This window comes from Giraffa tippelskirchi, chromosome 12, assembly GCF_054371585.1.
Source record: "Giraffa tippelskirchi isolate mGirTip1 chromosome 12, T2T-mGirTip1v1.2.pri, whole genome shotgun sequence".
Taxonomy (NCBI): domain Eukaryota; kingdom Metazoa; phylum Chordata; class Mammalia; order Artiodactyla; family Giraffidae; genus Giraffa; species Giraffa tippelskirchi.
Window position 1 is genome coordinate 35,932,352 of NC_137286.1, and position 26,217 is coordinate 35,958,568.

A 26,217-nucleotide genomic window follows, 5' to 3' on the forward strand; every position below is an offset into this window, starting at 1 on the left:
CAGATAGCATGCAGTCAGCATGAACTGCACATACTGGGAGGGCTCCTTCAGGGGGCCAGCTGTGGTTATTCCTCAGGGCGTGGAGGTGTTAATATGAACGTGGGGCAGAAGTAGAACAGATAAGAGCTCACATGCATGCTTGAGGCAGTGACGGGCGGAAACACAGTGTCAGGAGAGGGGTTGAGGGTGGTAGGTAGTTAAGGCCAGATTGTGGAGGACATTGGCTGGTAGGCTGAGGAGTTTGTTGTTTTTCCTCATGGGTCAGTGGTTCTCAAACTTTGCCCTCAAGGAATACTGCTGTTTCAGGACCTGGGCCAGAGATGGTACTGTGAGGGCTCCTGATTTGCAGGAAAAATTAATAGAATTTCCTAATCTAAGTCTTTCTTGCATCCTTTTTTCTAAAACTCCAATTGCTGCTACATCTGATCCTATTATAATCAGGTTCCAAAGTGAATGAACTGGTAACAAATGGATATTTAACTAAGGAGGTCAGGAGCCACTGGCCCTCCACAGCTTTTGTTGGGTGAACAGGTGTTGAATACTTAAAAATGCTGTCTGCTGGTTGTTACTATTCCTTGTTTATGTGTTAGAATTAACCATGTCAGTATATCCAGAATGTTCCACAAAGAGCGGCATGACGTCCCAAGGCCCTGCCACCTGAACAGGTCTTTGGGAGCACCTTTCTGGCAACAGAGAGATAGATACTATACTAGCCTGGGTTGAGGAAGAGCTGTTACTTGATCTAAAGGAATAACATAAGCTGGCGGAGTGTTCAGGACAGACGGAGAGAGGAAGAAAAGATGGAAGCGATTAGGAGGCTGTTGCAGGAATCCTCTGGCCTTATGCCCTGAATAAGTTTGACTGAAAGCTCTTTGGGTACAGAATGGGTCCCCTGAGACTGTGGAAATGGGTCCAGTGCTATGGGCAAGGCTGGCAGAGAGTGGGGCTCGTCCCCCCAGGATAGTGCGGGAGCCACGCTGCCGGCAGAGCCCGGGCATGTCTGTATTGGGCTGGGAGGCTTTGAATGGAACCCCAGCCCTAAGTGCTGTCTGTGTGAAAGGGGTAGTCAGTTTGGTTGCATTTCACACCATCTCTCACGGGGGTGAAAGGGGTTTTTGTTTTTGATCCATGTAAAAGTGTGCTTAAGAGGCTGGGAAACCCGGATAACACTATTGATTATAACAGATGGATATGGTTAGCTGTTGCTGAACGAAAGGAGACTTGACTGATAACCTTGTTAAAAGCTCATTTAGGGTGATATATTGCTCCAATTTGTATAGCCCTAGGGTTTTAAAAATATTTTGCGGGGCACCCACATGAAGAAGAGTTGCTGATAGTCCTTGGTTTATAATAGCACTCTCATGTAAGTTACCCGCTCAGAGGTGGGAAGAGTAGGAAACTGTGAAGAAGTCAGGCTCTCAGGAGGGGTGGTCTGCCCCAGCACACAAAGCAGGTGGTAGAGCTGGACACAAACCAGAATTCTGGCAAACACTACTTGTTAAGAATGTACGAGGTGCATTACCTATCCTTCTCTAATATAACAGTCCACAAAGTGGGGACTGCTTTCTGGATGAAGAAATGGGCTGAGCAGAGGCAGTTGGTGAGATAGAAAACCTGAGCTGACTCTAAGCCTGAAGAGTTTGGCCTTTGCACCATACCAGGCTGCCCCCAACATCTTCCAGCTTCTCTAGACTCTCTCCTCTGGTTTGCATTGCCTCAAAACAGCAAGCTTGTCATAGAAGCATGAAAGAGTGATGGGTGATGGAAATAGGAATTTATTGGGAAGGAAGCTGGCGTTTACTTTCTTTGGTGCCAGGATTGGTGAGTAGTCAGGCCACGGTGAGGTTTTATCTGTCTGGGCTTCCCCATCTTCGCATCCCACAACTGGTCACATGGTTTTGGGCACTCATGTTCAGCTTGGAGGGCTGTTTCCCTTCCCAGTGTGGGGGCCGCATGGTGAACTGTGCTGAGCACTGAGTGGGCTGGTCACCAGGACGCCGGGGTTCTCATCCTGGTTCTAATATGGTCTCAGGGGTGCCCTGGTCACATTCCTTCTCCTTTTAGGCTTCATTTTCCTCATCTGTAAAATGGCAAATTGCACTTGGTAATCTTCCAAGATACCTTCAAGCTTTAACCTGTGTGAACGTGTTGGCAGATATCGAACAGCTTAGAAAAATGGAGACAAGAACCACTTTTGAGAACTGTGCTGAGTGCTTTACAGACATTATTTCATTTAAGCTTCATAACCCCACGAGGTATTGTAGTATTTTCCACTCTCCAAATGAGAAAATTGAAGCTTACAGAGCTTAAAACGCTTGCCACAGGATTCACAGCTAGCGACCTTAGGCCGAAGTTTACCCTCAACCACATGCCATAACCCGAGTTCCTCTCTGGGAACAGTGTGCGTGCGTGCTAAGTCGCTTCAGTCGTGTCCGACTCTGTGACCCTGTGAGCTATAGCTTGCCAGGCTCCTCTGTCCACAGGATTCTCCAGGCGAGAGGACTGGAGTGGGTTGCCATGCCCTCCCCCAGGGGATCTTCCCAACTCAGGGATTGAACTTATGTTTCTTATGTCTCCCGCATTGGCAGGCAGGTTCTTTACTACTGGTGCCACCTGGGAAGCCCCTGGGAACACAGAGGACGTACCTAATCCAGCCTGACTGGGACCGGCTGCAGTGAAGGGGAGCAAGATGAGACAGCTGAGCCGAGGTCAGTCAAAATCAACCAATAAAGAAGCATATCCCAGGTGAAAGGTCCAGCGTGGCCAAGGCACAGAAGCCCCAAGAACATGACACAGTCTGGACTCCAAACCCTCAGTCCCCTTTTAGCCTGATTCCTCCTTTCTAAAACATTCTTTGCTAAGGGAAGCAGGGGGCTTTGTACTGGATCTGGTCTGCACACTGGCTATCTTTTGTGGCATTTAGCAAACCCAGGTCCAAGAACACCATGCCTCTTCTTTATTCAGTGGAGGTGGAGGTGAGCCTACCTAGTTATGAGGCCTAATTGATGTTGGGGAGGCTCCTAGAGCGCTTGGTGAAAGGTGCCCTGTAAATCTCAGACACTGAAGAGTTCTGCCACATTCATCACAGTGTTTAATGTCCTGATTGATCTCCAGGGTAGTCAATTTCATTTGCTTGTTTCAGGATGAATAGGCAGCCTGCTCCCCTATGCTATAGCCTGGGTCTCTGCATAAAATTATGCCACCGCTGTCTCTTTGGTAGTTTGCAATAAATTTAGCAGCAAATGTTCCATCATTTTCTTTGGATAATTAAATTAACTATTCACCAAGAGACAATACTAAACTTTTCAGTGCTGGAACAAAGGGGAAAAAAAAATCCAGAGTAGTTATGAATTCATCATTCAGTTTATGCCATGGAAATGTAGGTTTGGGGTTTATACTGGGAAAAGGAGAGGAAGGCAAATAAGGTGCCTCCTGGAACAACAGTGCTTTAACTCAGGGTGACTCTGGGGCATTATTTATAGGGGAACCAGTGGGGATATATGAGCAGGGTGAGCTCAGGAGGAGCAGACAGTGCCTGGGTGGGTATTGGGAGTGGGGGGGGCACACGTCCTCTCAGCCCCTATCCGCCACCCTCTTCTCGCACCAAACTATCAGCAGCAGCAAGTGAAATAACTGAGCTGCTCCCGGGCAGCCTTCCCCAGAATTGCTGAACGTGGATAGGCAGCACAACACTCAGGCATCCATTATTAATAAGGATGGTGTCTGTTTGTGTCTCCCTTGAAACATTCTCAAAGGGCTTTCCCTTCCATTATGTCATTAGCTATCCCAGCAGCCCTCACAGGGGTGGGTGGGGGTGGAGGGACGAGAGTTGTTACTCCTGCTGTACAGGGCAAGGATGCAGATCCAGGGATTCGCTGGGAGCCACACGGCAAAACAGAAACAGGGTTGAGTGGCACACACCCTGTGTGCACCACAGCAGCTGGGGTGGGGATGGAGGTGGGGTGTCCAGACTTCTCTCTAGCCCTGAGATGTCCTCTCAAGCCCCCAGAGTTGCTGGGTAGCCTTGTTAAGCGACTCTGTGCAGCTGTCCTGTCGACTTGTTAGTAAGATGTGCTAAGTCACCTCAGTTGTGTCCAACCCTTTGCAACCCTGTGGACTGTAGCCCACCAGGCTCCTATCCATGGAATTCTCCAGGCAAGAATACTGGAGTGGGTTGCCATGTCCTCCTCCAGGGGATCTTCCCAATCCAGGGATCGAACCCGCGTCTCTTATGTCTCCTGCTTTGGCAGGCGGGTTCTTTACCACTGGTGCCACCTGGGAAGCTTCTTTCTAAGATGGCTTCCTTGGACCTCATCTTATTTGAGGGTCTCCTCAGCTCACAGAGAGTATAGCCCTACTCTCAAGTCTCTTTAGAGATGAGGAAATCACACCAGAGAGGAATGTGGGGGCAGCACCAGGGCAGGAGCTTCAGTCAAGAGCTTGGAGTGAGAAAGGTGTTGCTGAGCTGAGAGTCATGGACGGAGTGAACAGCCACCATGCTGAAGGGAATCCCAGGCCACTGGCCTATAATTAGTTGTACAGGGTCTGTGAAAAACCCCAGTCTGTGTGACCTGATCTAAACAACAAAGGTTTGGGTTGGAGGGCTGATGAGCGGGGCCGGTCGTGTCACTCGGGGAAGGCCTTACAGCTCCTCAGTTCTGGGTGGACTGTGAGCCAGGCCTGCAGGGCCCTGGCCACGCTGCCCTGGGGGCTGGCCACCAGCACTGCTGACTCTGAGCATTGTCTTGGCTGCTAGGTTTGGCACGTCAGGGTGCCAGCCAGGCCACAGGACTGGCTCCTCTCCAGCTTCAGTAGCAAGGCGGAGCCAGGAGGCTGGCCCTGCGGGAAGGGCCACAGGGCTCTGCAGGGAGGGTGGGCAGGTCCCTCCAGCCTGAGGAGCCATGCAGGCTGACTGCTCCCTCTCTGGCTCTCCTGATGACACCTGGTTTAACTCCCCAAAGTTTGGCTCACCACATCCAGCACAGCATCTAATCCCGACAGACCTGGGTTTGAATTCTGCTCCCGGTTCAGCTGTATGCCCTTGGGCAAGTCATTTCATAAATCATTCTGTGTCTCTGTAAAGCAGGGAAGACAGCACCCACTTTGCAAAACTGTGATAGAGAGGGAAGACCGCAAAGAGCCCCAGCACAACAGCAAGTGAGTAAGTGGGAGCCGTTGTTGTGACCACCGTCTTGTTGGCTTACAGGAGACAGCAGCTGCTACTAGGCCCTCCTCCCTTCTGAGACAGCCCCAGAGTGTGCTCCCTGAGTGAGTCGACGAGCAAGGAGGAGGTCTTTCCCAGAGCCGCAAACCTCCCAGGGAGGGCTCGGGCTCCATCTCCACCGGCGCCCAGCTGCCTACCAGCCATAACTCTGGGCTATGGCACCTGGGCCAAAGCTTTTACTCTCCACCTCCTGCACTCCAGGCTGTGAGACTCCACCCCGCACCTGTCCTCAGGCAGGTGAGTGGCTTCCTCTGTCTTGCGCGCCCTCTACCTGGTAACTGTGGACTCTGTCCTCAGAGAGGTCAGACCACATCTAGTCTCCATCTGCTTGTGCAGCAGCTCTAACACTGTTACTGCCTGGGCAGGCAGGAAGGCAATGGTGAGTGCTCAGGCACAATTTCACCTCACAGCAATTTGTAAATGCCCTAAGAAACCAGCTGTTAAAAGTGGAGCTCTTCTAGGTGGGGAAACAGGGAGAGAGTGGGGCCACTTGCCTACCATCTTACCCCACTGCTCTCCTCCCAGCCCTTTTGTCTGGAGTAGAAGTCCAAGCAGAGGTGACTGCCAGCTAGCCACGGGGGTCTCACCTCCAGCACAGGACAGGCTCATTTACTTGACTGGGTGGCCAGCACTAGCCCATGAGCTGGGGCGATGGGAACTCAGCCAAGAGGGCATCACAGCTCAGCAGGCTGAGCCTAGCCAAGGAGGGTAGCTGTTTCTAGTCCAGCAGATGCAGACCGCTAAGAACAGATCCCGCAGCTCCTGCCCTAGAGATTATAAATCATGTAATACCCTCCAGCCCTTTTGTGACAAACCCAAGAATGACCACTTTGCTTTCAAAAGCTCTACAACTTGGGAGCCCCAGCACCTAGCACACTGCCAGGCAGATCTGAGGTCCAGTTTCAGTGCCTCTCTTACTAGTGTGTAACCTCAGGGAAGTTTCTTAAACCTCTGAGCCTTGGGTCCTACACCTGTAAAATGGGCCCAGTGATACCACCTCACAGGGCCACTGGAAGGGTTAAAGGAGCCCAAGGGGCTAGAGGCCTTACAGAGTGCTCAGTCATGGGAGCTGTGAATAACTGTGTTGCTGGTAATGGAATGCCTCAGATTACACCCCAAAACAAGCTCCATTTGACACTGTTCCCTTTAACATCTTTTCTGACAAATGCTGATCTCCCCATGAATGAGAATGTTCTTTGTGGCCTGGGGGCAGGCAACCAGCCCATTTAGGAGTGGTGACCTCACCAAGAAATTCATTTGAGGCAACGGGAGCCCTTGAACTGAAAAAAATTATCTTCCCTTTTTCTTCTGGACATCTAAAACAAAACATAGTCATAAACAAAACCCCTCGGAGGTTCTTCAGCAAGGGACACACTGATCAGGCTCAACAGCCCTGGTCGGAGTTTGAGGGGGGAGTCAGAGGCTGGGCCTGGGCCTTAGCAAGGCTGTGAGGGGTCTGGGGCAGGTGGCCAGCACCCCTGACTGCTCGTGGGGAATGACAAGGGGGCCAGCATTCACGTGCGCAGCCAGGTGGATGGTGGTGCCCTGGCTGGGAACCTGGGAGGAGCAGCAGGCTGCGAGCAAGACATCTCCCTCAGCTTTGGACCTCCAAGTTTGAGATCCCTGAGGAATGGAGCCCTGGGTCAGGAAGCTATGTCTGGGAGTTGCTGGCAAGGAAGACAGAATTCTGAGCTCCACTGTGGTGGGGAGATGAGTGAAGGGAAGGTACTAGTCCAGAGTCACACAGGCAGTGTGACCGCTTCCCTCCTGGGGTCTAGGGCTGCTTTACAAAGGCATCGGGGATACTGGAGAGGAGTTGGGGGGGCTCCCTTGGTAGATTTTCAAGGCCAACCCAAACCCAGAGAAGCCACTCTGGGGTCCTCACCTGGACTAGCAGCCAAAGGAACACCTCTGCCAACTGGAAGTCTCAGTGCAGGTGGTTTTTATTATTAAAGCCAAGATTGGAAAATGGCTGTCACCCCTCTGCCCCCCACAACCCTCCCACCCTCCTCCAGACCCACCCCTTTATGTCCCAAGAAGGTGGAAACTAGATTTGTCTCGAAAAGACTCAGAAACGCTCATGCCTAAATGAGAGAATGAAGACAAATGAGATAGGCTCAGATGGTGGTCTGTGTGTGATTGTGTGGGCTCCACCCGGGATTCCTGGAAAAGACGGCTTGGGGGTGGGGCTGGAGAGCCCCTGCTCACAGTGCTGTTCCCGAGGGTCCGGGGTGGGCGTCAGGAACAAAGGCAACGGAAGAGGCTGAGCTGGCCCCCACGCTCTACCCTGCTGAAGCTGGGCCACAGGCTGGTTTTTGTAAAAGTGGTTTTAAAAAAAAACCCCAGCCACAAGCACCACCCTCCCCTGAGCAGGGTGAGAGGAGGCGCCAGCTCTGGGCTTTGAGGTCTGAGGCGTGTGGCCTCCTGGCCTGGCGTCACCTCCCTGGAGGCAGGCAGCACCCTGAGGGAAGCCAGGAGGGCTCCCGGGCCCCTCATGTGACCCTTGGTGGCCACCGGGGCCCTGGGGGAGCATCGAGATGGCTGTCTCCCCGCCTCCCTCCCAGCCTGCCTGGAGGCTCTAGGCTTCAGGGACCCTGTGCAACTTCTGCTCTTTGGATTCCAAAGATCTGAACTTTTCCTCCAGCGCAGGCGCAGCCGGCTGGAAATGGATGACAGGCTTGATCTGAAAGACGGTGAAGCCCTCCCGGTTCTTCTGGTTAAACAGACTCACCCTGTGCTCCAGCTCAGGGCTGGGCTGGGCCGAGCCCGCTGGGCTGGGCTGGGCAAGGGGGGCGGAGTCCAAGGCCCTCCGGGAGGGGCAGGGGTCCTCCGACAGCGACAGCGGGGACAACAGGTCCTGGACTGTGGCCTCTGCTGTATGCTGCTGAGATGGCTGCGGGGGCAGTGGCAGGGCAGAGGGGCTGGGCCTGGAGGATGGCTCCTCGCGGGCGGCGCTGCAGTCCGTGGAGGAGCCCAGTGTCTGACTGCTGTCACTCTGGGCCCGGGTGCCGGAGCTGCGCGTGGAGCGGGTGGCACTCTCAGAGCTGGCGCTGGCACCAGTGCCATCGCTGCCAAGCTTCAGGGGCACGTCGACGGAAAAGAGGTCAGAGGAGATGTTGGGCTGGTGGATGTCGATGGCGGCTGTGGTGACCACACACACAGCTGCTTCTGGGACGCCGCTGTCTGCAAGAAAGGAGGGGTGTGGATCACACTCCACCCTGGCTACACCTCTGTGCCCTGATGGGGGCGGGGCTAGATGGTGGGGGTGCGGTGAGTATGAATGGCTTTGCTGGGAGAGGCCTTAGGAGATGGTCCAGGTTTCCAATATTCGCCACCTGCCCTGAGGGAGAATTATGCCTCCCTATCAAGTGCAGACATGTGACAGGCCTCAGCCAGTCACCTGCAGGAAGTGACTGGTGATGTTTCCTGGAGAAGCTACATAAGCCAGCTGTGCTCTGCCCGTGTGGTCAACACTGTTCTAGAAGGCATGACAACTGTTCTGTCTGCTGGGAGATAGGGTAAAGATAACAGCCTGGGCAAAGAGTGTGCCCTGGCCCTTTGTTGGTTTATTTAAACCACTCAGATGTGGGGTTGTTGTCACTGCAGCATAACTGAGCCCATCCTGACTAACTCAGCACAGTGTGCTATGACAAGGAATCTGAATGTCATGGTCAGCAGGACTCAAAGTTTTAAATGGGTCCAGTGTGAGACTCATGACCAGAGCTGTGCCCTTAGAAAACTGATGAATTTCTACAGGATGCATTGTAAGCGGAGGGTGGAGGACATCCCAGAACGTCTTTGCTCTCAGTGAGAAGTATCAAGGGCCTGAATTACAGTAGGCGTAGTGTGGGCAAGGTTTCTCTCTAAAGTGGTAGGGAGAGTGGGCTGGGAGAGAGGTTCAGGCTAGAGATGGTGGTCTTTGAGATCAGCAGGTTGGATAAGGCTTCAGAAGAGGAGAAAGGGAGGAAAAGAGGCCTTAAAGGGGCTAAATTGCAGAAAAGACAAAATTCAGATGTGTTCAGCATGACACACACTATAACCTTCTAGCCTTAGAATGGAGGTTACAAGGATTTAAGAGCTCAGCAGTAAAGAAATCTGCCTGCAATGCAGGAGGCTGGGTTCGATCCCTGGGTCAGGAAGATCTCCTGGAAAAGGGAATGGCAACCTACTCCAATATTCTTGCCTGGAAAATTCCATGGACAGAGAAGCCTGGTGGGCTGCAGTCCATGGGGCCGCAGAGTTGGACACTGCTGAGCAACTAACACTTTCACTTTTCAAGGGCTGTGAAACCCAAACCTTACAAGACTCAAGACACTGGCTAAGGAGAAACAAGACCCTGAAGGACTGAGTATTATTTTAAAACTCAACCTTTCTCATAAGTGAAAACCACTAGGTCCCCTGAGACTTTCTGAAGTGCAAGAATGAAACATAAACAAGGACATGCCCAGTGCCTGTTACTTCTCACAGCCAATTATGCATTATCTCACCCCCATCACGCTCATCCTGAAAGGTTCTCAGGTTGGGAAGCACTGAGGTCATTAGATTCCAGCCCCTTTCCGCCCCAGGGTCCCCCGCGCACATCCTGGAGCCTCCCATCCCAGCACTCGAGCTCAGGCGCCAGAGTTTGCTGGGAACTCTGCCTGCGGTTATGGCTCACAGGGGCCAGGAGATAGACAGCCTGGTCGAGCTGTCCCTGGCCTGGATGTTAGGGGTTTCCAGGGTCACCTCTGGCGTGGGGCCACACAGAGGTTCTGGTACACATGGAATAGCACCGACACAGACTTACCACTGCTGGGCCCATTGTAGTACTGGCTGATGTAGCTGTTCATGTCATCTTTCACCGTGGCTTCTGCGGAGGTGAGGACAGAGAAAGGTGAGTGTGACGGCAAGCTGGACAGTCCAGGAGGAGGGGCTGTGGCCAGTTTGTGCTCCTCCCCCCAGTGCCTCTACCCCCATCACCACGAGGAGGCACTGGTCTCCCACAAGCTCCCTGCCACGTGGTTCCTCCAGGAGGACCACATGGCTCATCTGCCCCAGTGCTGAGCTGGGCATCAGAGACCCAGGTTCTGATGAAGCATCCAGCTCGCTGTGTGATATGAAGAAGCCCTTTCCTTCTCTGCCTTCAGTTTCCCCTTCTCTGAGATAAGGGTGTGGAAATAGTCCCTTGGGGCTTTCCCTGCCTGGATGGCCTGAGTCTCTGAATCCACCTGAGGTTCTCACGGTCACCGGGAATGCTCTCAGCACAAAAGCCTCAGAGTGCCATTTCAGCCGCACACAGCCAGCTGCAGAGGCTGATCATGGACGACAGCCCCCTCGAGCTTCCACACCGCCCAGGAAAGGACACAGGTGCTGGGCACCCCCAGCCCTACCCTGTTCCCAGCACATGGCAGGTGCTCAGTAAAGAGTTGCTGAATGAATAACTAATGAGAAGGTATAAAGCTGTCCAGGTCACAGGAGATGGCATGGGAACAGGGTCTCAAAGAATTGGTTCGTTGTTCTGATGGGGTGGGAAAGGACGAGAGAGGAGAGGTGAGAACTTCAGAGAGGCCTGAGCACAGGGCGGGGCGGCGGAGTGGGGGGGGGGGCGGGGTGGAACGGACAGCAGATGACAGGAGACCCCAAAGCCATCCTTTAAGGAGCTCAGCCTTGCCCCAAGCATAGTGAGGAACCACAGGAAAGTGTGAACAGACTCAAGTGTGAGGCACTCCCAAGGGTGCAGGGAGAGTGGTTGGGAAGGTGTCAGACTGGACGGGAGAACAGAAACAGCAATGCCCAGGGGAGGGAAGACAGGCCCTGATGAAGCTGAAGGGGAGGATGGGGGTCTACACCCCAGAAGCCTCGGTCTGCAGGTGATGGAACCTGCTGCTCTCCGTGGCCGCCTTCCTGACACACCTGAGATCGCTGCAGAAGCATGTCTGCTCTGACACGGGAAGGCCAGTGGCAGCACACACAGCAACCTGGCTCTTAAAAGCTTTTCTGGCCTCTTTTGATCTTTAAATGCCTGTGGCCAGAGGTGTATTCTGCATTAATGCCTGAGCTGAGGGAGGGGCCCCAGGCTGGCTCCAGGCCCTGCTTCAGGATCAAGCAGCAACGCTCCCTCAGAATCAGACAGCTACACTCTTCTCCGTGGCTCTTCATAATTTATGTTGTAAATGCTATCTAGCCCTGCAGGCTGCCGCGGAAAGTGGGAGGAGGCTGGTGTGACTGCTCCTGGCAAGCAGTGCAAGGGCCACCAGGTCTACCAGGCCAGCCAGGTCTGGTCACTGATCTTGGTATTTATCCTGAGGCCGTGGCAGGAGGGACCTGCAATGTGGCTGTAGAGGGCCATGTGATGAAGGCAGGACAATAAACTCAGCTAAAGTATCCACAGACCCATGAGTCCCAAAGGGGCGCGTGTGCAGGAGGTGGCCTGGATGAATGAGAAACACCCAGAGCCTGGGTTCTTGTGCTGGTACTGCCACTGGCCCACCATGGGAACCTGGGCAGGTCACATCCCCTCTCTGGGCCTCAGTTTTTCCATCTGTACCATGGGGGAGCCGGTGGGGCTCTTAGAGACCGTGACAGCCAGGCTAGCTGGCTCCGGGGCCCTAAGCCAGCCCTGAAGTTCAAGAGGTGAGAGAGCAGAGTGGGAAGGGACTGGAGCCATCGAAGAACCGCACTCCCCTCACCCCACCCTGTGTGAGCATCTTCTCAACCCCTGCCTGGGCTCTGCCCACCACGGCCTGTGTCCCTCATAGAAGGGGCCTCCTGCCTCTCTGCTGAGCAGCTCTAATAATCAGATTCATCTGTGCTCAGCGGGGTCAGTGTGCCTGGCCCTCCACCTCCAAGGAGCACAGGGCCTCCTGGGGACCTCCACTCCATGTTCAGGCAGCCAGTCTCCGTCTCCTTAGAAGGGCCCGCTATGGGAGGCCTTGCAGATCCGGGTATCTAGGTCCTGTTTCCCGCATGCCCCAAGGCCACACCCCACTTCTACTTACTACACGATATACCTTCCAGCACTTAACAAAGCCCTCACATGCCTCCCAAAATGTCTCTTCTCCTGAGAAACCCCTGTCCATTCTTCACCCCTCCCTGGTTTTCCAGCCTCTCAAGTCACTATGGGCTCCAGATGTGACCAAAACGGGGGCAGGGGAGGCAGGAGGGAGCTGACTGTCACTGTGCCCTTCAGAGCTCCAGACTGCGGATCGGGCACTTCACACAGTGACCTCCTTTCATCTTGCTTAACAGGTGGGTCCTCCTAGAGATCTGCTGGGATCTTTCCCCTCACACAGCCTAACATCCTCCAATCAGGTTCAGCAACCACCCTACTCCGCTGACTCATGAGTCTGTGGCCAACACGGATGCCCAGGCCAGGCCTCTTCTGCAGGCGCTGGGGCCAAGCCAGCCAGGCCTTCGCCACACCGTGGCCGTGTCAGCTCCACAGAGGACTTCACGTTTATCATCTCAGGCAAATGTCAGCTTGTTGGTCTCAGCCCAGAGCCTGCTGAAAGCATTCTGAATCTTGATTCCATCTACTAAGGTATTCTTTCGTGTACCTCAGTGTTGACTATTCAGTTGAGGATGCTCAATCTTCATCAAAGCCATTGATAAAAGTAACCTGAGCCAAGTGACCTTCAGCCCAGACATTCCTCAGCTTCTGACTGGTCTGGCCAACCGGACAGCTTCTCCTGGATGACCTCCAGCCACCTCTGACTCAACATGTCCAAAAGAGAACTCAGTTTCTCCCCCGACCTCCACCTTGATGAATGGTACCCTTGGACCCTGGTCATTTCTCCGTGCTTCTTCTCCATTATTACCAGCAATTCAGCTCCTGCCGAACATGTGACCAGTCAAGGGACCCCTAGATGCCCTCTGCCTTCCAGCCTTGGGTCAGACCTCACGCTTTTCCCTTTGGCCTCTCATCATGCCTGCAGGATTAATAAACAGGATTGCTCACTCCATGGACGTGCCTGACACAGAACCTAGATCTCCAGGCAGCCACTGCAGGCCTGTCCAGTCTGCATTTGTTCCCTCTGCTCCAAACCCATAACCACACAGGTGCCTCAGATTGAGTTTCAAGACAGTCAGAGCAAGGCCTTGCCCAGGCTTTTCCAGCTCTCTCTGCTTCAGGCAGGCCCCTTTCTCCACACTGACCACTTGGACTGGGGCTTTGTCCCCTCCCACACAGAGGCCACATTTTACTCAGAGTCTTGCCAGCACTTAGCACAGGGCTTGGTGTATACTACCCACCAATAAATAGGATGACTGGACAGTGAATGAGGCTGGGTCTGGGGCCTGCAAGACCTCCCAGGACCATTCCCCTCAGCCTCTGAGACGCCCTCTGCACCATGCAACACACAGCCTTGCTCTCAGTCCCTGGTACTTCCTGCCCAGAGACTAATGACTGCTGGTGTCTGGGAGCCTAGGGGGAGGGAATGGAGGCAGGCACAGATGCGTGTGGCCAGGAAGAGGCCATCAGTGAGCCCCGACATGGGGCTGCCCACCCTCCATCTAAGAGAACTCCTGCCCCAAGGTTTGCTTTGATTTGGCACTAAGGAGCCCTAAGGCCAGGGAGGAACTGCCCCACAGGAGGACTGGGTTAGCTGACCTGGAGGGGTGAGAAAGAAGGGCTGGTACAAACTCAGGCTCCAGGACAAAACAGCCCAGGTGCCAACTCCAGCTCTGCAGACATCTGCTCTGTGGCCTTAGGCAGATCCCTGGCCACTCTGAGCCTCAGCTTCCTCAGTAAAATGGGAATAATAAATACCTACATGCTGGTGAGCTGTATGTTTCACCGAGATGATGAAGGTCGAGTCTAACCTGGGTCTGTCCCTCACCTCCCTGAAACCCTGGCCCATGGTGCTCCCTGCTGGCCCCTAAGTCTCAGGTCATTTCTGTGGCAGCTGCCGCAGTTGCTCTCAACCACCTAGCACCTTTTTTCCTAGGGTGTGAGCACTCCATGCAGCCATCCTGACTGATCCTCCTAAAGCTGGTCGAGTGCTGTGGTGGCGTTGCTCATTATGTGGGTGTGCTCCTTGGGCAGAGCCCCAACCTGCCCAGCGAGGTGGAGCAAGAGGGTGCGGTGAGTCAGGTGGGCCTCCCTGGGCGGCAGGACTGGCTAGGCTGTGGGGTGGGAGGGGGGAGTCAGGACTGCACACCCACACATCCTGTGCAGATCCAAGCCCAGAGAGAGGCCCTGATTCCTGGCCAGGGCTCCCACTGCCACCCTCCAAGCTGCTGCTCCACAGCTCAGCAGCCACATCGAGAAAGGACACTACTATGTGCTGAGCAGCAGCTGTGTACCAGGCCAAGGGCAGTGCGCGTGGCTGAGTGTTCAGTCCTTCTCAGTGCGGATGCGCTTCTGCTCCTAGTTGGGACAATTAGAGTTCAGACCCAGGACCAGCTGCATAATTTGTGGGGCCCTTTGTTTAAAAAGCATTAAGGCCCAGAAATAAACTCACCCGTATATGGTCAATTAATTTACAGCAAAGGAGCTAAGAATATACAAGGAGGAAAGGAAAGTCTCTTCAGTAAGTGGTCCTGGGAAGACCGGACCCCTAATTTACACCATACACAAAAATTTACTCAAAATGAATTAAGACTTGAATGTAAAACCCGAAACCATGAAAGTCCTAGAAGAAAACATAGGCGGTAGGTAAGCTCCTTGACCTTGGTCTTGGCAATGATTTTTTTGGATTTGACACTAAAACAAAAGCAATTAAAGCAAAAAATAAACAAGTAGGACTATACTAAACTAAAAAGCTTCTGCACAGCAAAGGATACCATCAACAAAATGAATGGCAACCTACTGAATGGAAGAAAATATTTGCAAATCATACGTGATAAGGATTAATATACAAAATATATAAAGAACTCATACAACTCGATAGAAAAAAAATATCCAATTTAAAAATTGGATCTGAGTAGACACTTTCCTGAAGAAGACACAGAGTAGGCTAGAAGTATACAAAAAGGAGCTCAACTTCCTTCAACTTCAGGAGTGCAACTAAGTGCAAACCAGGGAGATGTCACCTCACACTTGTTATAATGGCTAGAATCACAAGGACAGAGATAATAAGTGTTGGTGAGATGGCAGAGAAAAGAGAACCCCAGAACACTGTTGGTGGGAATATAAATTGGTATGGCCACTCTGGAACACAGTATGGAGTTTCCTCAAAAAAGAAAATAATAGAACTACCATATTATCCAGAAGTTCTACTTCTGGGTATATATCTGAAGAAAACAAAAACACTCATTTGAAAAGATGCATGCATCCCAGTGTACATAGCAGCATTATTTATAATAGCCAAGATATGGAAATAACCTAAGTGTCCAAGAACAGATGAGTGGATAAAGATGTGGTACATACACATACATACATACATACAATGGAATGTTATTCAGCCGTAAAAAAGAATGAGATCTTGACATCTGCAACAACCTGGATGGACCAGAGGACATTGTGCTTAAGTGAAGTAAGTCAGACAAAGACACGGTATGATCTTACTTATATGTGGAATCTAAAAACAAAACCTAAAACAAACAAATGTCCTGAGCTCAGAGATACAGATTGGTGGTTCTCAGAGGCAGGGGTTGGGCAAGCAAGGGAGGGGGTGTGAAATGGGTGAGTGAAGGGGCTCAAAAGGTACAAACTTCCGGTTATACAGTAAATGTCACAGGGATATGCTACAATATGGTCACTATAGTTAGTTCTGTATGGCATATTTGAAAATTCGTAAGAGAATAAATCTCAAAAGTTCTCATCACAAGAAATAAAATTCTGTAACTATGCATAGTGATGGATGCTATCTAGACTTACTGTGATTCTCCAGTATATACAAGTATCGAATAATTACCTGGTATACCTGAAATTAGTATATCAATCACTGAAAGAAAAAACATTAAGAATTTTAAGAGAGTGACACCAGAGCAATGAACCAAGTGTGACACCCTCGGTGACTGCATGGGTCACCCCACTGTGAAGCCAGTCCAGAGAGGTTAAGTAACATGTTCAAGGCCAAGTTGAGACTCAGACCCAGCCCTGAGTCTGAATCCCACATCTTCCTTTCAGAACCACCCACACCTCCCTACCCTGGTATCTGCCTCTCTGCTTTATGTGAGGTGCCCCAGTTTTAGTCCTACAGTTCTGGGGACTCCCCTGGGTCTCCAGTGGCCCCCCTCAGAAGGCCAGTGATGGCAGAAAGCCCGACTTGCCTCGGTCAGCACACAAGCCTCTCCTCTCCCAAGGTGAGAGGTGGTGCACCTCCGTGGAGGTTTCTCTGAGCACTGGTGCAGTGCGGGGGCGGGGGGCGGGTGGACGCCGAAGTTCACTGTGATATATGGTAAAAGCTGTGGCACTCCCACCAGGGGCTGTAATTCATAAGTTATGGGCGAGCTTCAAGACTAATAAATTTGGGAGGGAAGTATTAATGACTACACAGGGGCACTGTGAACTTGGCAGGCCCCAAAGCCTGGAACTTTGCAGTCCGGGTTTTAAAAATGATTTGTGCTGGAGCAAGTTTAAATAGAAGCTGGTTGGTGTTAGTCTGACAGTGACCCGCTGGCAATTGTGGGGACTGCAGGAGCCGCTTCTCCTGCCGCGGCTGAGGCTGGCACTCCCAACCCTGCTGCTGCCTCCCTCCCCACCCCTGTACCCCGAGAAAGGCCAGCCATCCCCCAAGGCTCCTGAGACTTATTGCTGATGTCTGCAGGTTAATCCCCGGATTGCCTGTGTGCTAGTGTGACACGCTGAGCCTCGGGGCCCCCGCTGGCCTGAAGGTCATAGTGAGCAACAAACACTGCCCTTTCTCCCTCTCCAGCGTGGCCCAGAGCGCCCCGAGCTTGTCGAGCTATGATTTCTAACATCATGGAAATCCTCTCTGGACACAAGTCCTGGTCAGAGAGAGATGAGCTGGGGTGTCCTGACTCTCCAGCCCATCCGAGGCCGTGAATCAGGCATGCCACTTGCTAGCCCGACAAGGCTTCTGCTCTCTGTCTCAGAGGAACTGCCTTTGTTATTGACGGCTCTAGGGGTTGGCAGTCAAGTGCCAGGTTGGGAAATGCGCTAGTGCTCTGCTGAGTGGGCCGGCCTGGTGTGCCTCTAGAGAGCTGGGAGGCAGGGATGTCACAGAGGAGACAAAGGAGAGCAAGGGTAGGGCTCCAGGGCTAGGTGGTAGGGGCACTGGCAGCGGCTCCCAGGGCTGCACGTTTGCCAGCTCTGTGGGAGATCCGAGTGCCCTATTCAGACATGCCTCTAGTTTCCAGGAGGGTTGGCACAGAACCTGTGACCCTCCTGGCTGGCACGTGTAGCCGATCACTTTCTCCCTTCTTATTCTGCCTCCCTCCACTTCCTGCTGGAAGGTGCCCACCCTGGGGACTGCAGGGAGAGGAGGAACAGGGTGGAGAGGCAGGGACTCATGGCTTCACAGCACTAGAATGTGTGCGGTTACTTTAAATGCTTGGCTTGTTTGCAGACTCTGTGACCTCAGATCTTGACTCCCTGTGAATCCAAGTGTGGCATCAGGTGTCGGGGATCTGGAGGTCATTGGCTGGGGGTGGATAGTAACGGTCAGGCTGTTATCTCAAGAGGTAAGGCTCCTGATGAGAGAGGCAGAGGGGTGCTGCAGAACGACAGGCTGTACAGGAGGTGCTCACCTGAGCTCAGGTGTTCAAAAAGGTGTGCACTGCAGAAGACAGAACAGCGCTGAGCAGGCCCCAGCACCAGGTGAACTGCAGTCTCAAAATGGGCTTGAGCAGCCACCATGGGCAGGGCAAGGAGGCAGCTCCTCCACCTCACTTTGCTCCGTCAGCAGGAAGGTCCTGGGATGGGCCAGTTGTACCTAAGTTGCTTCAGTTGTGTCCAACTCTGTGCGACCCTATGGACTGTAGTCCACCAGGCTTCTCCCCATGTAATTCTCCTGGCAAGAATACCAGAGTGGGTTGCGATGTCCTCCTCCAGGGGATATTCCTGACCCAGGGATTGAACCTGTGTCTCTTTAAGTCTCCTACACTGACAGGCAAGTTCTTTTGAGAGACCTACCACTAGCGCCACCTGGGAAGACCCTGGGATAGGCTGTAAACCTGCTCCTCTCATCCTTGGAAAACAGAACAAAGTGGGCAAAAGTTGCCACCAACTTCCAGAATTTTCAAAACGAAGATTCTTATATTCTGGATTCCCCAAGCACTGGCATGGGGAGCTGCAAGCCACAAGCGGGGTTTCTGGAGTGGGCTACTGCCAGAAGCCCCCTGAGCACTGAGAGAAGACCCAGGGTTGCAGGACCCATAATGAAACAAGCGATGCCCACAGATTTGTTCTGTTCTTCAATCAGTTATGAGCTTGCAGACTATATTCCATGTAGATCACCCTATGGGGAGGCTGCCTAGGGCCAGGTGTGGCTCTGAAGATAAAATGCAGGGGCGACCTGGAAAGTGGGATTTCGTATAAGGTCTTGAGGGAAGGACGTGGTGACCGGGAGCTGACTCGGAGACAGGTTTGAAGGATGAAATGAAGTTTGGCAGGCAGGCCTGTCCTGCCAGTGAACAGCATGTGGAAAGCCTCAGGGACCTACTACTCCACAGAACACTTCTCCAAACGCAGAGATGTTTCACTCAGCCAGAGTGAAAGTGAAGACAGAGTGCAGAGTGGAAGGAGATGAGACGGCAGGGGGTGGGAGGGGGCAGCCTGGGACAAAGACCATCAAGGGCCTTATATGCCACCTGTTACAAGCTGAGTCACCGTGTCCTCCGCCTCCAACATCATATGTTGAAATCCTAACCCACAGGACCTCAGAATGTGATCTGATTTGGAAATGAGATTGTTGTAGACAGAATTAGTTAAGATGAGGTTATACACTGGAGTAGGGTGGGCCCCAGACCCAACACAACTAGGGTCCTTGTAAAAAGGGAAATCCGGACACAGATGCACACACAGGGAGGACACCATGTGAAGAGAAGGCAGAGGTCAGGGTGATATTTCTACAAACTAAGGGACGCCAAGGGTTACCAGCAGCGTGCCAGGAGCTGGGGGAGAGGCAGCAGCAGATGCTCCCTTGCAACCTCTGAAGGAGCCAATCCTGCCAAGACCCTGCTCCCAGACTTCCAGCCTCCAGAACTCAGAGACAGGAAACTTCTGTTGGTTAAGCCACCCAGTTTGCAGGACTTTGTTTCGGCAGCTTGAGCAAATAACCAGCCAAGGTATTAAGTCAGAGAGTGACATGAAAGATTTATGGAAGATCACCGAGTTGTGTGTGTGTTGGGGGGGAAAGGAGTGAAGAGGGCACCCATGGGGGCAAAGTTGAGGTCAGTGTGTGTGTGTGTGTGTTGGGGGGAAAGGAGTGAAGAGGGCACCCATGGGGGCAAAGTTGAGGTCAGTGTGTGTGTGTGTGTGTGTTGGGGGGGAAAGGAGTGAAGAGGGCACCCATGGGGGCAAAGTTGAGGTCAAGGAAGCGGGTGAGGTCCAGAGAGAGGGAGGCTGAGCAATGCAGATGAAAAGTGGGAATGTTTCAAAATATATGTAGGCAGTAAAACTAGCAGAATTGGTGATGAGTTGTGAGTAGGACCTACAAAGCCCTGGAAACCCAGAGTCAAGGCAGGAATCAGGCTACAACTGAACACAAATGAATGTCAAACTCTGCATGGGCATATAGAAAGTCAAGGATGGGCTGCGGGGAGGTTCCAGGAGTCAACAGAGCCATGACCTGGCTCAACTGTGAGCTCAGGTCAGGCAGTCACCACAAGGCTCAGTCACAGGGGTCTTGGGTCCAGAACAAAAACACAGGGGTGACCCCTCAACACTCTGCCCTAGTCTTGCAGCTCCCCAAGAAACGCGCTTAGTTCTAGATGTCACTCTGAGAGGGATAGAAACATTGGAATGCTCAGGGAGGGACTGTACAGCAAGAACTTGGAGGGCTTGTGTCCCCTGAAGAGTGGCTGTGGGAATGCAGGTGACAGTCCCTGGAGGAGAAGATACTCAAAGGCCAGTTTCCGAAAGGATGTCTCAGCTAGGAGAGGGAAAAGCTTTGTGCAGGTGGAAGAGGTCGATGCCGAGGGCAGACCTTGGCTCAGTCTGAGGAAGTATTTTCTAACAGGGAGAGTCATGTGAAGTTGGGTTGGCCTGGGCTTCCCTGGGAGGTTTGGGGTACCTGTTCTTAGAGGCAGGTAAACCTCTTGGCAGCGGTTCCAGATGGGATTAGCATGTCAGCTGAAGAGCTAGACTCAGAAGTCCTGAGCCCCCAACTTCTAAAGTTCCAAGGTTAGAAGGTCTCTCAAAAGATCATAATAGCAATCACCCTACTCCCCAAAACCTGTTCACAGCACCTTGTAGCCTACAGAGCTTTCTCACATCCACCAGCTCCCAGACTTCCTGTGAGGCAGACAGAGCCAGAGTTATCAGTCCACTTTACAGAAGGGAACACTGAGACCCCAAGTCACAGAGCTGGGGAGTGGCAGAGTCTGGAGCTCTGGCTTCCTGCCTCCCACCCTGGCCAGCCCTGCCTGGCTGTCACTGCCCTGGCGAGGGGAATAGAGCACGCCAAAGTGAAGTGGGCCCTAGATCAAGCTTCAGTTAGCCGAGTCCAGCACCTCTATTTCCATATGACCCCATGAAGTTCTCTTGACTTCTTTGGGTCTGAGTTTCTTCCTTCATATGAGAGAAAGGAGGTGTGAGGATGGAATGAAATCACACTGTAAAAAGCTTTCTCTTGGAGGCATTTGGGTAGTTCCCTTACCTTTAGGTCAAAAAGATGGACCTAGAAATGTATTCTGAATTATTAGGGGAAGTCAATATTTAAAAAAAAATATCTTAGTAAAGTGAAGAAATCCCTTACCCATTATTTTAGCAACAGCATTTTCAGGTGCAAGTTAAGGCAAGGCGGACTCAGACCAGAGCAGCAAGGGTGCCTGGGGAGGGGAACCTGCGTCCAGGCTCCCAGGGTCCCCCGGGGGCTCTAACAAGGCTGCAGATCTTCCCTGCTGGCCTCTGTGCCCCTTGAGCTGGGAGCCAAGTCCTGGCCTGAGCCTGTCTGAACACAGCCTCCTCAAACCCCACAAAGGCCCAAATCTGACAAGCTGCATCACCAGGTAGGGGTATTTCCACCCCAATCACAAAATAGCACCACCTGACATTTGCAGGACTACTTTGCAATTCTGAGAGCCTACACCTGCTTCCTGGGGCCTCACACGAACCTGTGAGGGAGGCTCAGCCTCGTTCCCATTTGACAGCTAGTGAAACCCAGACCCGGAAAGGTTAAGTCCCCACTGCAAGGCGACACAGCTGGTCTTCCCTAGAGAACTCTGCCCTGGGGTACGGCCGAGGCCCCCATCTCCACCAGCACCGGCCCATCAATTTACCACCATCCTCAAGGGTTAGGCTGTTCTGGCCCCAGGCCAGGACTTGCTATCTGGGCCCTGGAGGCGGGGCGGGCAGTCCAGCAGGAAAGTCGGCGGCACCTGGCTGGAAACCTAGCTCTGCACCTTTGGACTTTTCTGGGGCTCAGTTCCTTCACCCATAAAGTAGGAAAGTCTCCTGCAAGCTGCCGCGAGGAATGGGTAGGTAATACACTCAAAGCAGGCGAGATGCCTACAGGCCACTGAGGTCATGTCAAAGTCGGGTCAAAGTAGCTTGACTGAATGCTATCTCTTGAGGCTGAGAAAGGCAGTCCCGGGGGGCCCTTAACTAGGGCTTCCCCCCTCCCCCCCCACCAAAATCGTAGGCCGACATCCGGACACAGTCCCATCAGGAGACGTGCCCCAGCTCCCTGACGCTGTGCGCAGAGCCCGGGGACGGGGAGGGAGCCCCCCACTGCGGGGCTGGGGAGGCGCCGGCTGACTTACCTTGCGCGGGCTGCAGCTCCTCCACGACGCTCTCGGCCGCCGTCTCCTCGGCCCACGTGCCGGCCTCCACCACCTTGTAGCGGCTGCGCGGCTGGCTGAGCACGTGCGGGGCCTGAAGCGCCGCCTCGCGCTCCGCCGCCAGGTCCAAGTCCTGCTGCGCCAGGTGCGCCCGCAGCTGCCGGATCTCAAACTGCAAGAAGGAGAGGGGCGGGGGGCGGTGGGTGGCGGGTGGCGCGGGGACCCGGGCCCTGCGAGACGTCTGGGCGCTTTCCTTTTTGGGGGAGCCGGGAGGAAGGGGCTGAGCCTCCAAAGGCTGGAGGGGGCGTTCCTTTATAAATCTCCCAAAGACACTAATGGCAAGAGTCCCTGACGTTTATGGAGGCTTTTCCAAGTAATAAAACACGTTCCCGTGTCCCATCTCTGATACTGTGTCTGTCGTCTGGCCCCATAGTGAGGACAAGATGGCCGTAAGAGGAACACAATGGTGGTTTGCAAAAAAAGAGCATCGCAGGAGGAGTCGGGGAACATCGGACTTGAATCCTGTTCTAGTTACTTGCCTAAATGTGCGACCCAAGAAATGAGAGCTTTATTCAGGTGTCTTACACCGATGTTTAGCGGCGGACTGGAAACCCCACAACCTCCAGGGCAGGCGGTAATCTGCCAGGGAAGCCCATCGCGGCATCACGTGCTCGCTGGGCTGTGCCTGACCCACTTGTCTTCCAGCGACGCCCACATCCTTCTTCTCGGAGGTGTTCCGAGCGCTGGTCAGACAGGACTGGGCTCTGGTCCCAACCCTGTGGCTTTACTGCCATGGGGCCTCGGTTTCCTTCTCTGTAAAATGGGGGTTATCAACCCACAGAGCTCTTCATAAAGGCTTTGTAAAAGGCGTCATACATTTTTATTTTGGTTTAATTTTTTGTTTTGGGGGAAAGTTCCTTAGAGAGACTTTCAGATGTCTCTTGGGGTTGTGGCTGAGATGGCTGTTCACACTCTGGGGCCTTCCTGGGTCATCTGGGTGAAGGCAAAGTTTGGGTCTGACTCTGAACGGCCTGACTGCGGACTCAAGAGGAAGAGTCTTCACTGCCACCTACTGTTCCAAACACACATTGCATCGCTTTTGCACAACCCCACAACCTCCTGTCAAACCCCCAAAGACCTGAAGCTGGGGGTTCGCTCCCTACATAGGAGATTACCTGCTTGCTCATGATTCCAACCTCCAGCCTTGGCCCCTCCCTGCAGTGTCAGGTCACACCTCCAGCTGCCTGCCTGACAGCCACAGCACTGGGTCACAGGTATCATAAACTCAACCTAGTCTAAACAGGACTGTTCACTTTGTCCTCACAGCTGCTCCTCAGGTGCTTTCATCTCATTTTAGCTGGGTCCAAAAATGGAATCTCCTCCCTTGCTTCTTCGCTTTTCATTATCCTTGCCATCCAATCTGCCCTCAAGTCCAGCTCCCGAAGGGCTACCCCAAGTCTACCCACCTCCCCCACCTCCACGGCCAGCTCTCACCTGGATGATTGCAGCCCCACATCCTCTATCATCCATCCTCTAACAGGGGCCAGAGGGGTTCTCATAAACCCAGATCAGATCATGTCACCCTCTTGTCATGTCTCCCCTTGGGTGGGAGAAAACCCAAGCTTTTTACCCTTGACTTACAGAGCAGGTGCCTGTTCTGGCTCTGTTGACTTGGCCCACTTAATCTCATTCTGTCTCCCTTTACCTCTCACTGGGACACACACCTTCTCAAAACTCCTTAAACACACTAAACCTGTGTTGGTCTCAGGATCACTTCCCCAGTGACCTCTGGTCCCATATCACATGCTGCCCCGCCCCCCCTTGGAGGCTTTCCCGGACCCCTAGCCCAGGCATCCATCCCATTACCCTGTTTGAATTCTCTACATTGCACTTAGCACCTTCTGATTGTTTTTTTATGTATTTTAATGTTTCACTATTTTTCCTTTGATGAAACTGAAACACAATTCAAGGATTCACTAACACTAGAGTGGCTGGGCAGTAAACTGACACTGGGACAACTTCCCAACGGCAGTGTTCACGGGTTTTGTCTCTAGGACCACTCAGGTCTGGGTAGACTTCATCAGCCTCCTGCCTGAGGACACGCCTCTGGCCCACCTGCATGCTGAGAGCAGAGCAGGGAACTGGGGCTGAGGGTCCAGCCATGAGATGAAAGGACATTTACCTAATTCCCGGGGTGTGCCTCACCTAGTGCCCATCACAGAGCCCTCTGGTTCAGTTTCTCCAGAGGATGAAACTCTTGCCTCTTGTGTGATGGCGAAGCGTGGTCTCCTGACTGCAGGATTTGCAAGGGAACCTGGAGGGTTCAGATAGCATGTACAGACTTTTAGCCCACCCCTCTCCCCTATGGTCAGCTTCACACTCTCCCCTTCCTTCCAAACTCTCCAGGGTTCTGAGGGGGAATTAGCCCATTTCCTTCACTAGCCACCTCTTCACACACTCCCTTAGTTATAGATCCTCCCCTCTTCGGGATCAGTTACCGCTTTCTTGCTCACTCTCCACTTCCCACAAATCCACAGAAATCTCTCTCTCCTCTCTGTCCTGATGGACAGGACTTACAGGATTTCTTAATTCTTATCTGTGTATTCTTTTTTTCTTTACCACCCTCTTAGTGGAATTTGGGGAAGGAGATTGGATAAACATGTGTGGTCACTCCACCATTTTCTTCAAAAACTGTCTATGGGTTTTCCTCTCTCACCTGCAGTGGTGTGCAGGTATTAGAAAAATAGAAAGAGGCCTGATTTACAGTGCATGCTAATCTCTGGTACATCCACCATGGCCAGTTCCAAACGACCAACACGATGTTATGCAGAACAGGGTAGAAAGGTGCACAACTGGCCCTCAGGAGCCAGTGAGCGCTCCAGCACACCACTGCCACCCTGGCCCTCTGTGAGAGCAGGAATGTAGAATACAATCTACACAAGAATAAAGTATAGAAGATAATCTCTGCAAGAGCAGGGGTCTTGTCTGTCTTGTTGCCTGGTACACTGAAGGCCCTCAATAAATATTGCTGAGTGAATCAATACAAGAATGTGTGAAACTAGTCAGTTTTGCCGAATTCTGTGGTCTCAGGCTGAGTCCTAACACCAGCCACAAACTGGGCCCTGATCCTGACCCAAAGCTGAGACAAAGCCTGAGCCCCAACACTGAGCCCTGATCTTGCTCACAGAGTGAGCCCCAAGTCTGGTTACACACTGAGCCCTGACCCAAGTAACGAACTGAGAGCCCAACCTGATCACACACTGGGCTCTAACTCTGGTCTCAGACTAGGCTCAGACCTGGATCTTAACAACCCAGTACTCAGATGGCGCCACTGGTCTCAGAAAGTGAGAAAGCAAGGCTGGCTTGTTACAGGGTAGTCTGTGCAGAGGGAGCGGGCTGGAGCCACCCTTCTTGCGGCAGGTCTCAGATGTCACAGAGGACCCATTAGGCAACCCTCCTTAGCTCTGCTGGGGCTAGGAGCCCCTCCGGCCCCACCTGATCTGAACTTCCCATGGGCATACCCAGCCTGCTTTCTCCAAGGCCACTCATCAGGGCCGGCGGTCCTAGATAATGGCCTCCAAGGCCACTCTGAACAGATGCATTATTGATAACTTGTAATTGATACAGAGCTGTCCATGAGTGTCCCACTGGAATTCAGGCCAGACAGCCAGAAGCCAGAGCTTGCCCAGCCCCGAGCCCATATATGCAGACATAGGCATGTACAATGAAATAAGTTTTAAGCTAAAAATATGCACCCCAAGTATATGGTAGTTCTAGTGATTCATTTATTTATCCATTCACTAAGAAGTCAGATAAAGCATGGTGAGGGTGATGTTAAAATTCTGTTATGTATACTGGAATGAAAATGCCTCTCCCAGCTTACAAGTGAGTCCTGGCTGGTCCCAGTGATAGGGGCTATCTGCTGCACAAGGAAAAAATCTCTTAGGAAAGTCCTAAAGGCTAGCTCTGGGTGGCACTTGTGGTAGAGGTGGTGTGTCCAGGAGGTAGAGACTGGGAGGACAGGGCAGTGAGGAGGTCTGCAGGGGCCACACCAGGCACACAGCCTTGGAGCCATGGTAAGAGGTGCTAAGGACTTTGTTTAAAGAGCAACAGTGAACCACTGAAATCTTTTGAACAGAAGGGTGGGGTGGTAGAGGTGGTAGTGT

General features: G+C 52.7%; 1 protein-coding gene across 4 annotated transcripts in view; it reads right to left on the bottom strand.

Annotated features, from left to right (window-relative positions):
* Window positions 1–7,149: 7,149 nt before the first annotated feature.
* TMEM266 (transmembrane protein 266) overlaps window positions 7,150–26,217 on the bottom strand; it is a 128,811-nt gene continuing 109,743 nt past the window's right edge. For all 4 annotated transcript variants that reach the window (XM_081549611.1, XM_081549613.1, XM_081549614.1 and 1 more), the window contains 3 exons: window positions 22,034–22,223; window positions 10,011–10,073; window positions 7,150–8,407 (listed from right to left, as the gene is read on the bottom strand). In XM_081549611.1, the coding sequence (XP_081405737.1) occupies window positions 7,803–8,407; window positions 10,011–10,073; window positions 22,034–22,223 (858 nt within the window). In that variant the 3' untranslated portion in view covers window positions 7,150–7,802. The remainder of the gene's footprint in view (window positions 8,408–10,010; window positions 10,074–22,033; window positions 22,224–26,217) is intronic.